Genomic DNA, 13822 nt, shown 5'->3' on the forward strand with positions numbered 1-13822 from the left:
TATATATATATATATATATATATATATATATATATATATATATATTATATATATATATATATATATATATATATATATATATATATATATATATATATATACATATATATATATACAGGTCGGACTCGATTATCCGGGATTCGATTATCCGGAATTTTAGACTCGATTATCCGGAATTTGTTTTTTGATGTTCTTGTTTATCAATTTTTATGCTTAAATCTGAGATAATTTGGTATTGCAATGTACAATATGAATGGTTTTGCAGTTAAGAACGTATTTAAGAAAAGGGGGGTTGAAAAAGTGTTTTTTTGTGAATGCTGATCAAATTTTTATTTTCTTGTAAGGACCCCTACTATTCCCAGGAAAAAATTCTGGCTACGCCACCGCATCATATAAATAAATCAACGAAAAAAGATAATATTTAAGGTCTTTTACCAAAGATTTCAATGTTTTTCTTAGTGATTCGATTATCCGGAGGATTCGATTATCCGGAATGAAAAAAAAATCGATACTCCGGATAATCGAGTCTGACCTGTATATATATATATATATATATATATATATATATATATATATATATATATATATATATATATATATATATATATATATATATATATATATATATATATATATATATATATATATATATATATATATATATATATATATATATATATATATATATATATATGAATGGAAATTGACATGCGCCTCTATTATTTTAAGCAGCACTGTACATCCTGGCAAATGATCCTACGACACACGTAGCAGCTTCAGTAATCCTTTATTTTCACACCCGCACCACCGTCTGACAGCCCCACCGATTCGTCGTCGACACATTACAAAAATGTTGTACATGAATTTATGGCGCTTGGACACCGAATCCGGCCGCCTCGGTTTTGGAAATTTGGTTAAGTGGAATCCGGTTTCGGTGGGCTCTCCCCGGGGTTCCGAACTCTGGGCAATTGGACACTCTCTATTTGTCAAGGGCAAATATTGAAAGTCATCCATCCGGCTGGCTTCGGACTTCTCTGGTAAAAGGGCTAGGCACTAACGTTTCTGTGTGGCAATTGTCTGATGACTGGTGCTGACCAGTAATCAAACAGCCCCGGCTCCTCCGCTTCCAATTGCTGACCGTGTTTCAACACACGCCACATCGTCCTATGGTAGGTATCTATCGGTCATTTGGGGGAAAATTTTCTGTTTGATGTAATCGAAGTCAAATTGTTCGATGTAATCGAGTGGCCGAAGTTTGCTGTAAATGGTTTTATTGAACAAATGAGTTTTTCGACTAGGTGAAAACAGTGATGTTGAAGATTTTCGCTTGGAGCTATTAGTGTAACATTTTACAAATGGATCGAATGTTTAAAAATTTGTTTGTTTTTTATTCATTAGTATTAATTTGAATATAACATTTATTTCTTGCATCTAGGGTTTCTGTATTAGAAAATACTATCATCATAATTTGGTAAAAAATAACTTGCATATTTATCTCTTCCACTTTTGTACGTGATTATACTATGCGCAAAATACACGAACATTTGTTAAAAAAAAAATCGTTCAATATTCGCGTGAACTGTTCGAGGTTCTGTAAGTACGAACTGTTCGCCCACGTATTACACAGTTCGAACCAACACGTCTTTGGTTCCATGACTGTTAATCGTACCAACCAATGAATAGTTCGTCGAAATGTTACTGCTGCTGCTGCTGTTATCAAAGTTTGTTTTTATCACAAACGATTTCCTTCAACTAATCTTTCTTTACTTTCAGATATTAATTTAAAATTCTATTACGAATTCCTTCAGAGACCCTTGCAAACATCAATGCGGGGATGTGAAGAATTGTCTGCAGGAATGGCCCAATGAAAACCTCGAGGAAATCGTTTGGAAATTCCGTCGGAAACTCAAGAATTTGATGATTTTGAGAATTTCCTCAAGGATATGTGTTTATTGAATGTTTTATCGATTCTCCTTCAGGAGTTTTTCCTGGGATTCCTCCAAGGATTGTTCCTGATTTTTTTTAAGAATATATCTACAGGAATTGCTATAGCGATTTTGCCAGGAGTTTCTGCCGAAATGCCTCCAGCGATTTCACCATACGTTCATCCAAAAAAATCTTTATTAAATCAAAGGATTCATCAGGAAACTTTTCCAGGAATTATTACTCCTTCAGAGATTCTTCCAAAAATTCTTTAAGCGATTTCTCCTTGAATTCCTCCAAAACATATTCCAGGGACACCAAAGAATTCCTCTAGGAAAACCTGTATAGGGATTTTTGCAGAGATCCAGGTTACACTACAACAATTGCATAAAGGATTGCTTCAGACATTTCTCCAGTGATTTCTCTAGAAATTCCTCAAGTAGCGTTTTCGACATTTTTCTAGGAATTGTTTCTGACATTCCAGGAATTTTTCTGGAGATTCTGCCTAAATTCATCTGAGCATTCTACAAAAAATAACTTCACAAATTCTTATAGAGATTCCTCAAAAGTTTCCTTCCTCCAGGAAATTCACTACTTCAAACAGAAATTCACTACATGAATTAGAGTTCCTCAAAAGTTTCCTAACGAAATTCTCCCAGAAAATTCACTACATGAATTATTCTTATGGTTTTTTTTTCGATGTAATCCTTCAGTTATAGAAATTTCTTCAGAGATTCTATCTGGGCCTTCAAAAAATCTTCCTGGGAATTCCTCTAAGAATTCCTCTATAAATTCCTAAGAAGTCCTCCAGGTTTCCACTCCGATTTTTTTAAGAGATGCTTCGTGGACCTCCTTTCCCGAAGAAGTTTTCTGAGAAATCTATCTGGAGGGATTCCTGAAGCAATCCCTTCAGGAACCTCTCGAAAAAATCTAGAGTAATCTCTAGAGGAATCCTTAATGAAATTGCTAGGAAAATCCTGCAGAAATTCTTGCATGAGCATATAAAGTGATTCCTGAGAAAATCTCTGAAGGAATTCCTGAAGAAATCATCAAAACAAAAAACATGCTTTTTTGCGTAGTTTTTACTTTTTAATGGTTCTTTATAATAAAGACTGCATAGACGAAAAGCATATTTCATTAAAATATACAACCGATTCTCTACCAGCTCATTCCCGGAACAATTTCAAGAGGAAATAATAGGAAATTTTCTGGAGCCTTGGAGGGATTCATGAAAAAACTAGAGAAATCTCTGTCCCGTCGGAATCCCTGTAGTGATAAAGCAATCCCGGGAGGAGTCACTGGAGAAACTTCCGTAGGAAGGATTATTCAAGTTAATTACTTTAGGACTCCTGGAGGTATCTTTGGAGGCATCCCTCAAGAATCCTTGGTATCCCAGGAAGCATCACTGTAGAGAATTTGCTGGTGGAATCCCTACAGAAATTCCGTGAAAACTCCATGTAGAGATTTGTCTTAAGAAAACCCTGGAAGAGATTTTCCAAAAGAAATTCACGTAGAGATTTCACTGGAGGTATATATATGCATACATTTTCCTAATTCCTGGAGGAATTGTTAGAATAATTCCTGCAAGAATTCATTAGAAAATCTCTGGAAGATTCCCAAGAGGAACTCTTAGAGGAATCCCTGGATGCTTTTTTGGAGACCCAGAACGAATCTCTCAAGAAATCCCTATAGGATTGTCTGAAGAGATCCTTGGAGTAAGTCATGGAGCGATTTTTCTGGTAGTAACTCTGGTAGAATTCCTGGATGACATTCTTGAGGAATCCATTGAGGAATTCGTGAGTTGTGGTATACCTGGAGGAATTTCTGATGAAATCCCTGGAAGAATTCCTTCTAATTTTCTTGAGCAAGTCGTGGAAGAATCCCGAAAAAAAAATATTTTAGAATAATTCCTAGGCAAATCTCGAGATGACCACTTGGGGATATGATTGTATATATCCGTAGAGGAATCCTAGGAGAAAACTCTGGAGAAATCACTAGAGAAATATCTTTAGTAATCCTTGAAGAAATTATTCTAGTGTTACTCCTGGAGAATGCCTCGAAGATATCTTTGCAAAAATCTTGGTAGAGATTTTCTAGAGACACCTCTGAAGGAATACAAGCATAAATTGCTTGAAAAATCTATATAGAAATTTATGTGAAAATTCCGGATTATTTTTGAAACAAATCCTAAAGAAATCCTTAGAGAAATTCCTGGAAGAAACTCAATAAAGATTTTACTGGAGGAATCTATAAAGGAATCACTGGAGGCATTCCTTTAAAAACTTCTTGCAAAATCTTTAAATAAAGAAATCCCTGTAGAAATACCACAGCAAAAATTCTTGGAATAAACCTGGGAGAAATTCCTGGAGGAATTGCTGAAGGTAATCCTGGTGCCCTATAAGAAACGGTTTGAATTGTCTCATGGCGAAATCTCTAGCAAAAGCTTGGAGAGATTATCTTGAATGATTTTTTAATGAAATCCCTGCAGACATCTCTGGAGATATTTCGAGAAGAATTGTCGAAGGAATCCCAGGAGGTTTTTCTGAAAGGACACCTGGAGCCCCATTTGCACTGGTCATTTGATTGCTGTCGAAAGTTAACGTTGCATTGCCACCCAGTAGGTCGTTTTATTATTCATATTTTTTTCCAAATCTGTATAGTATATATTTCTCCAGGAATTCTTCAAATAATTTTGCAAGAAATTTCTCAAAAAAAAAAAAAAAATAAGGAAATTCCCTTAGGAATAACTTTCAATCACAGCCGTGTTTTATGGACCAGCTCCATTTCATTACTCCAAAGATTTCTCTAGATAGTTCTTCCAGAGACTCCATCGGTGTTTCCTCAAGAAAAATTTCCAGAGAATTTTGCAGGTAATTGTCCATAAACTTGTCAATTTGCCCAGAAAAAATAAAGACAGAGATTTCTCCAGCAAAATCTCCACAGAAATTATTCCAGACATTTTTCCAAGGATACTCCAGGAGTTTTCTCCAAAGATGTCTGCAAGGATTCCTTCAGCAATTTACCTAGGTAATCCTTCTGATATTTTTCCAGCCATTTTGTCAGGTATTTCTCCAGAGATTACTCCAGAAAAGTCATTTTATGGTTTCTCCAAAAGTTGTCTTTAGGATTTTTCAAGAATTCCTCCAGAGATTTTCCCAGGTATTTCTCCAAAAACTCCGGCAAGCATTTCTCCAGAGATTCTTCCAGGATTTCTCCCAGAAACTCCTCTAAGGATTCTCCCTTAAATACTACAGGGATTTCTTAATATTTTTTCTATAGGTTCATCTTGGAATAGCTCCTGGAATTCTCCCGTGTATTTCTCTAGAAATTTCTTTACGGATTTCTCCAAAAATATTATCATGGAAATCTCCGGAATAATCCCTGGAGTAATTTCGAAAGGACTACCTGTGGAGTGTACTCCATCCTCGAAGAAATTTCTGAAAAAATATCTGAAGTAATCCTAAAAGAAGTAGTCCAAGTGTAACCCCTGGAGGAATCTCTGTATAAATCCTTGGAGACATCTCTGTACGAATTCCAGTAGCTATTTTTCTGGATAAATCCCTGGAATATTCCTTGGAGGAAACATGGAAGAAATTTTTCTGGAATTTCTGGAGGAACAGCTGAAAGCATCTGGAGTCATATCTAATCCGGTCTTAACAAAATCTGGATGCGATCAAAACTTCTTCGTGAAGGAAATTGTTGTATGGGTCACTGTAGAGATTATCTTTAATGAATTTGAGGTAAAGTTCCCGGAGGAATCTTAAAAAAAAATAATCCGGGAAAAATCTCTGGAAGAGACTTTGGAGAAATTTTCTTCCAACACCAATGTTTTCATTATTAATCTTACCAGGACGAATGAATAATTTGGTTTCATTTCCTACTAGGATGCCGATGCCATTAGTGGACTACCTAAGCTATAAAAAATCATAACAAAACAACGAAGAGCCTTAACAGAGATCTTTTGGCGTCAACAGAAAGATTTCAACCTCTACTATATGGGAAAAATATAAAAAGAGTGATAAAACTATTTTTTAAACATTAAATCGCTTGAGCCACTATTGGTACACGTGTTCCAGTAGTTGCGCTAGTGCTCCAGTAGTAGACGTTCGAGAGTGATGCAAGGAATTTTAAACAAAATGGTAAATTTTTACATAGGCTTAACATTTTTTCCTCGGAACAGCAACTAATATCTTTCGAATGAAGCATAAAGATCATCTCTGGGACTATTCTTCATTTTCATACATCCATTTTAAAAACTGCTTCCAACCGTTGATCCACTACTGGAACACGACGGCAACTATTGGTGCACGGGAGCAATTTTTTTGCGTAAACTTAATTATTTATATGACTTTTTGATAGAATAAAAAGCTGAAATTTGGCAAAACGACTAAACTAGACGCGATCTATCCACCAAAAATAACACATGTTGTTTTTATCGAAAAATGTACGTTTTATTCCATAGTCCAATCTACCAGTACATTACAACCATTGGTACCGGCACCCTACACAATTTTCTAAGCTTATACTAAAGCAAAGGTGATTTCATTATACGTATATTCTGGTTAAGTGCAAAAATGTTCACTAAAAGCATTCAAGTGTGGGTGTGAAAAACCATCTGAATTTTTTCATCTCTTATTATTTTACTGATGCATCATTTTTGCACCCCACCAGTCTAACCATAATTTGATTGAAAGTCGAGCATCCTACTTGAATTGTAAATTTTTAACGACACTCAATACTTTTCTCACGAAAAGTTTTCAACTTTCCGTTCGTTTGTTTTTCTCCGAAGAAACCCAACTCCAACTGATGGTGCAAGGCGATTGATTGTGCTCTCGAAAGGACCAAAGAGCAAAAGTCATAACAATCAAAAGTTTACTCCCCTTCCGGAGCCTGAATGATGCCATTCATTGCCGTTCTCGATTGTCTTCTTCTCGGAAATGAGTTATAGGCGGGTGGATTCAAGCTACAAGCACCTAAAAATAATACCAGAACGAAATATCGAAAGTAATTAAGAAGGGAACGTGATGATTTCCGAGCTCGATTCGTTGCTATCGATTAGTGGAAGGTAGAAGTGGTGGACAATCGTCGAAGAACTGGGGAGAAGGTCCAAGCGCTTCGCCTGCGAGGACAGTTGAATGCACGCTTTATCTGACAATCTATTCGCTTTGTGTTTTTCCGTTCGTTCAACAAACGTCGCCTTCGTCATCTCGGGTGAAATGCAATGCCCCCTCCCCCCCCAAAGTGGTAGTGGGAGGTAAGAGTATACGATATTTCAAATTATGTCATACGAAATTTCACGGAGCCTTCATAACATTTCAACGGAATGTTTTGAAAACAAACGAAACGAAACAAGATTTGAGATATACCGAACTACAATTTTGGATTATTTTTCATAATTTCTTAACCAAAATTGCGAGTGAAAATGGCAACTTTTTCGGGGAAACGGCAACGATCCGTTCAGGATAAAATGACATATAAGGAGGAAATGGTACCTATTTGAGGAAAAATAGCACTGTTTTGTAATACCCAATTCCTGTTTTAGACCAGGTTTCATTTGAGAAATTCAAGATAATCAAAACAATTTGAAATTATTGATAAACAGGTGATACTAATTCAAAAGAATCTATCACCATACATAGGCTTAAAAAACATCAACTTTTTTCGTCTTTTGCAACCATATTTTTTGAAACAGCTTGGTAAATATGCTTTCATATTTGTCTTTCCAATGCACTGGGCAGAAAGTTAATTTGCTTCAAACTGACTTGCGGAAATTTACTCGCAATAAGTCAATTTTTGTTATCATTGGTAACTTTTACGCAAAACATCGCTCATGGCAAAACAATTCCAACAGCAGAATTTTATTTGATGAGTGCTCTTAAGAATATTTCTCAATGCAATACCCTGATAGTCCTACTTGTTTTTTCTCTTCTAGAAACCCTTCTTTGATTGATTTGGTCTTAACTAATTTAACTGACATGAATAAATGCATATCGCGTACCCTTAATTGGTAAGGGGGATTGAGAAATGGAACCTTTTAGATTTAGACAGTAATTAAAAACGGAAAGTAATTGGAAACGAATAACGTTTCTCCTTGAGCTGTTTTTTTCCTTATTTCTATCGACTAACAAAGGGAAAACCACATCGATATTGAATTAGAACGGGGGAGTTAAAAGACAGCTAGAGAGCTTGGAACAACGAAAACGAATCGAAATAGAGCGATTAAACGAAGTAACAAAAACAGAGCGATTGTATCTTTGGCAGGTCGGGTTCGGTTTTGGAGAAAACTCACAGAAATATATGTATAGTAGAAAAGAGAGCAATAATAAACATCGACACATAAACAATGAACGACCGGACGACGACGCGTAACAGAAAGATAAAAAATAGATATGTATAATACGAGGAAAACACGGCTCTATTGCAGCTATTTAAAATATATGTATATATGTACGAGAACCAGGGTGCACAAAGCTAATCTTAGCACTAGGAGTACTTGGTTAACAAAGGGGTGAAACTTGCACTTACCGACACCGGGATAGGGCTGGATGCCGGGATACGCCGCATGCGGCAGGGCAGCGTCCCCATTTGGAAGTCCTTGGGCCGGTATCGACAGGTGGAGCGCATCTACGTAAATGGCTAAATCAATACATTACTGTGATTTTTGAGGCAATGGTACAGAATATGGCGGATGGACGACCGCGGACTACTTACGCCCCGGGTAGGTTTGAGGGATTCCGTTCGTGTAGACCGCTTCGGAGCCGGCCGGTTGCCCGTTCGGCGTTTGTGCTGCCATGTTGAAGGTTGGCATCGTTGGCGAGGGTAGCGATGGGATGGTACCGTTCACGGGTTGTCCTGAACCTAAAAGGAGGAAATGAAAAAGTTTACTAGAGCACAGATAGGAAATAAATGCACATGGGTTTCTAATATAGAATAAGTTATCCCGTATCAGCGCATTTGTTGGATTTCCTTTATTTCAGCTCCAATGGAATCGTCCGGATGTCTAACGACCACAACTTCTTTTTTGTCAATATTTATCCTTGGAAAAATTCTGACTCCAACTCAACTTGTTTTTTTTTATTTTGAACTACGGATGACTTGTGAGAACTAAATAAGGCTATTGTATCAGCTGTGATATTCGGCTTTATTTTGGATCATTATCGGGCTTGCAAGGAACCGGTCCCAGGTAGGTAATTTTTAGTTTCCATTCAAACTGTAAAAATTGGTGGCAAACTCCATCGTTTATTGAAATAAATGCAGACGTGATCGAGACAAATCGTTTGTAGAGTAGAGTAAGGTGGGCTAAAAGTTCGACCTTAGTGGTACAGTTCGAGTATTCTTAAAATGTTGTCTAAGGATTCCACACAGGATTCCTCAGTTAAGCACATTTCTTCGAAGGTTCTTTTATCCATGTCTCCAAGAATTTCGTCAGCTATTTTATTTGAGTAAGAAGGAACAAAAACACTAAAGACAACAAGACTATTCGACGCGTGGTTTTCCATATTTGTTTTATCTTGGTGCATTTTTTTTTTGTAAAATTTCAACCTATGTGTAATTTTTGAATGAATAGTTTATACATAACATAACGCTTTAAAAAATATATATAGTTTGTAGTTCTTCACAAAAAAATGAAACCAATCGAATGAAAAACACTGCAGATATTGCTATCTGAAGTTGATCAATTGGTCAGCGTTAAGTCAGAGTGGACCAAGTGACATTTTTATTACATTGAGAAAAATGGGCTCAAAGTCAAACACTTTGCAATTTTTGAAGTCGTGAAAAATTTGGTTCTATATTTCCACACATCATTGTGTTACTTTCAAACAATATAATGTGAAATGATAATCATAGGAAGACATAATCCAAACCTCCAATAGAACATTTTTTTATGGACTAAGAGCACTTGGCCCACTCGTACTGAACCAAAGAACACCGTTCAGTGATTTCCCAGTAAACACAAACTCGTATACGATAGCGCATAAGAGTACAAATGTGGAGGCGATATACATACATGTGCCATAAGGCTGAATGCAAGATGTACGTATATCGCCTCCACATGTGTACTCTTATATCTCACCATATACGATGGTGTGTTTACTGGGTTGGTTCACTCTGACTGAACAATGTCTAGGAAAATAACAGTCATTTAATGCATGGTCAAACTTTGGCAAAATTTGTTTCATTTGCATCTTCTTCTTTTTCTTCTTGGCATTACGCTCACTGGGATAGAGCCTGCTTCTCAGCGTAGTGTTCTCATGAGCACTTCCACAGTTATTAACTGAAAGCTTTCTTTGCCAAAGTTGCCATTTTCGCATTCGTATATCGTGAGGCAAGTACGATTATACTCTATGCTCAGGGAAGTCAAGAAAATTTTCTTTACGGAAAGATCCTGGACCGACCGGGATTCGAACCCAGACACCTTCAGCATGGCTTGCTTTGCATTGTAGCCGCGGACTCTAACCACTCGACTAAGGAAGGCCCATATATCAAGTGAATAAATCAGAATTTAGTCGAAATTCAGGGTTAACGAATACTAGTGCCATTACCCAATATTTTTCATTGGTCCTATTACCACATGGGGATAATCGTGGATTACGGGTAACAGCCTTCGGAGATAGGAAATTCGGGATAATGCACTATTCAATTTTTATTTTGGAGGCCATGGCATTCATTATAATAGAGTGTAGAATTTCGGTATTCCAGCTGTAGCCACTTACCGTTCAACGCATGAGGTATTTGTGTTGCCAGGGCGGCCATCGGGTTGATGTAGGTTCCTTGTGCGGTGGCCGCGGCCATCAGTGCTGCTTGTTGCTGTTGTGCGTAGGCACCGTACGGTCCGAACTGGTTGAAGACGAACGGGGACAGCAGGTTCATATGACCGGCCATTTGCTGCATACGACGGAGTTGCCTCTCTTTCTCAGTGTCCGCAAACTTTACCACTAAGCTAGAGGACGCACCCTGCAAAATAGTTGATAGGAAACAGAAAAAAGACACACGCGTTAATTATATAAATCATTCATAGTGAGGGTATGGTCGGATTTTAATTCGCTCGTATAAATCATCGTCTGCTTAAGTGGAGGCTAAACACCGCAACATAATTTATATCCATTTATGATTATTACACGAGATTGTGGTGGGCAGGCTGCAACATCCCGACCAGACAAAAATGACAAGCCTTTGAAAATCACACACCACCTGAGCTGTGATCTATTTTTTATTTGCCATATAATTGGTTTGTAGAGAGCCGTTGAAGACCAAAACAGAATTAACCTAAGACAAGTTTTTTTCTTATTTAGCAGTACTATAAGAGTAATAATGAATATATCTTGAAAATGTTCAAAGCTTGGCTTGTTATTCAATAGTTTTCATTTTTTTTTATATTTTTGTTTTTTTTTATCATTTTTATAATGTGAAAACCATACTACAGTATGCTGATACTAAATTTGAATACCATGATTTGGCATTCGTTTGCCATCTTTTTTCGCTCGGAACAGAGAGAGTGAGAGAGACACGCAAAAGGTCGGTTCGGGTCCTTTCCACGGGGACATGCAGAGGGTGGAGCGACTTTTTTCGGGGATGATTAATCGTGGCGGTAGAATGAATTCACCAACATGGAAGAGTAGTGGAGCTGAACATGGAAGAATATGTTTTTCCTAGACCAAACATAAACTACACACAAACAAACCAACCAATATGGAAGTTATGGTTTTGTAGTTTTCGGTTGGTTTCTTTGTTCGGTACGATGTTGCTGCCGGCCGGTCAACTTCGGTGTTCCAGGTTACGATTTAATAGCGTTTAACAAAGTGTCCAGACAAAAACAGGACAATCCATTATACGATGGCACGATAATCCATGGCTTTGTTTGGGGGTAGCAGACAGTGTTCTGGCCTTTTTTTGGGCAATTTACATAACGTGTTTAACAAATAGTAAGGCTTCATCATGCGGTGATAAGCATTATTTTGATTAGTATGATTTATTATGAGAAAATGGGCTTTGCCACCGTAACCAATTTTAATTTGTTGTCTTTTGATTCGGTAATTACGAAGTTTCTACCATTATCATAGAATGTATTTTTTTTATTTACATTTCGTAATTGTTCTCTTTTATATGTCAGTATATTTATTTATCAAAAGTTATCTCTTTTGATCACAGTAAAACAATTTTTAATTATTCACATCAAAATCCATTCAAGTTTTGACCTCAAGGTTATTTGATAGCATCCAAAATACTGTAAAGATCGACCAAATCTTAAATAGTCAACAGGGGGAGTAATTTGTCCATATTAAGAAAAAGAATTTAAAGTGTGAAAAACATTATTTTATGCTCTTTTTTAATTAGGATCGAATAAACAAACATGTTTTTATCAAATAGTAGAAACAGCCATTTATTTTTGTTTTTCTGGGGTTTTGAGGTCATTAAAAAAATGCCTGCTTTATTACACTTGCATTTTTATGCAGGGTAAAACGCCCCGCTTGACCACGGTGTTCGTCGTCCCTAAACATATTCACATAATCATGTCTGCATATATAATGCATAATTATAGGTTTTTGTTCAGATTCTATTGTTCAACAATAGTATACATGCTGACGCGAAAAATGCCCATTTGTAAGGTTCCAATTTGCGCGTAGATTTTGCGTGGCATTACGTTTGTCCTCCCGATATAAAAATTGGACTCGAAAAAAAATGCGACACTTTGTTTTGGGTGTAACTTTTTATCGCGTGGGTAAAAATTAAAGAAATTTCGGGTAATACTAGTTTAGAGTGTTACGTTTACGTGCGCTATCGCTATCTGTCAAGTAGTTTTCAAGATGCAAGAAGAGCTACGCCAGCAAATCTTGGGCGCGGTGATCGATAATTCTGATCAGTCGCACAGCTGGACCGGCAAAAGTCTTGGAATCCACTAAGGTCAAGAAGGTTGATAAGCAAAGCACGATGGCCAAATTGCGTGCGCGGATCTGTACCGTGAGTGACTGGTCAAGTCATGGACGACGAGACATACATCAAGGCGGACACCAAAAAAAAAACCCGGCCTCGAGTTTTGTGTCGGTTCGTCCCGCATAGAGGTTTAGGAAAAGTTCCGGAAGAGAAAGATGGACAAATTCGTAGAAGTACCTGTTGTGGCAGGTGATCTGCGAGCGCGGAAGGTACAGCAAACTGTTCGTTACAACCGGCACCATAAACGGGCAGATTTATCGAGAGGAATGCTTGCAAAAGCGTTTGCTGCCCTTCCTCCGCTCTCACCGTAGTCCCACGCTGTTCTGGCTGGATCTCGCTTCGTGCCATTACGCCAAACCTGTAATGGATTGGTACGAAGCATAGGGCGTTAATGTGGTCCCGAAGGAGGCAAACCCGCCAAATACAGCAGAATTTCGTCCAATCGAAAAGCTTTGGATGATAATGAAGAAGAAGTTGAAGAAAAGCGGGAAAACATTCAAAACCGATTAAGCTTCAAACAAAAACTAGGAAAAATTGTGTAAGAAAGATGGGCAAAGCCTCGCCCAAGATCGCATGTGCAGTGTTAAGAGAAATGTACAAGCATTCAACTTGGGGGAGGAAATTCAATAAATAAATTGTGCCAAAACGGCGGTGGTTCATTTGGCATAAAGTCGTTTGGCATAAAGCCGTTTGGCATAATGCTCATTTGGCATAAAGTCGTTTGGCATAATAGTCGTTTGGCATAATGAGTCTGAAACCAAAATTTCTTAAGATGACATTCGTTTTTACGATTCAATTGAATCTTTCTGACGACATCTGGATTGTTGTGGGATCAATTGATACAAAATGTCACTTTGTTCAACAATCATATGCTCTTGAACAAACTAAAGCATATTAGGAATGTTATTGCTAATAGTATTTTATTAGTTATCCAGAAATTACCCTTCTTTCAAATATTAATTCTTTT

The 13822-nt window shown here is 37.2% G+C and overlaps 1 protein-coding gene across 6 annotated transcripts in view; it reads right to left on the reverse strand.

Moving 5' to 3' along the window:
• LOC5579195 (CUGBP Elav-like family member 4) overlaps positions 1 to 13822 on the reverse strand; it is a 599629-nt gene that overhangs the window by 49207 nt on the left and 536600 nt on the right. For 4 of the 6 annotated variants that reach the window (XM_021843727.1, XM_021843722.1, XM_021843724.1 and 1 more), the window contains 3 exons: positions 10638 to 10878; positions 8635 to 8781; positions 8449 to 8559 (listed from right to left, as the gene is read on the reverse strand). In XM_021843727.1, the coding sequence (XP_021699419.1) occupies positions 8449 to 8559; positions 8635 to 8781; positions 10638 to 10878 (499 nt within the window). The remainder of the gene's footprint in view (positions 1 to 8448; positions 8560 to 8634; positions 8782 to 10637; positions 10879 to 13822) is intronic. The other 2 variants (XM_021843723.1, XM_021843725.1) reach the window with 1 other exon arrangement.

Source organism: Aedes aegypti, chromosome 2, assembly GCF_002204515.2.
Source record: "Aedes aegypti strain LVP_AGWG chromosome 2, AaegL5.0 Primary Assembly, whole genome shotgun sequence".
Classification (NCBI taxonomy): domain Eukaryota; kingdom Metazoa; phylum Arthropoda; class Insecta; order Diptera; family Culicidae; genus Aedes; species Aedes aegypti.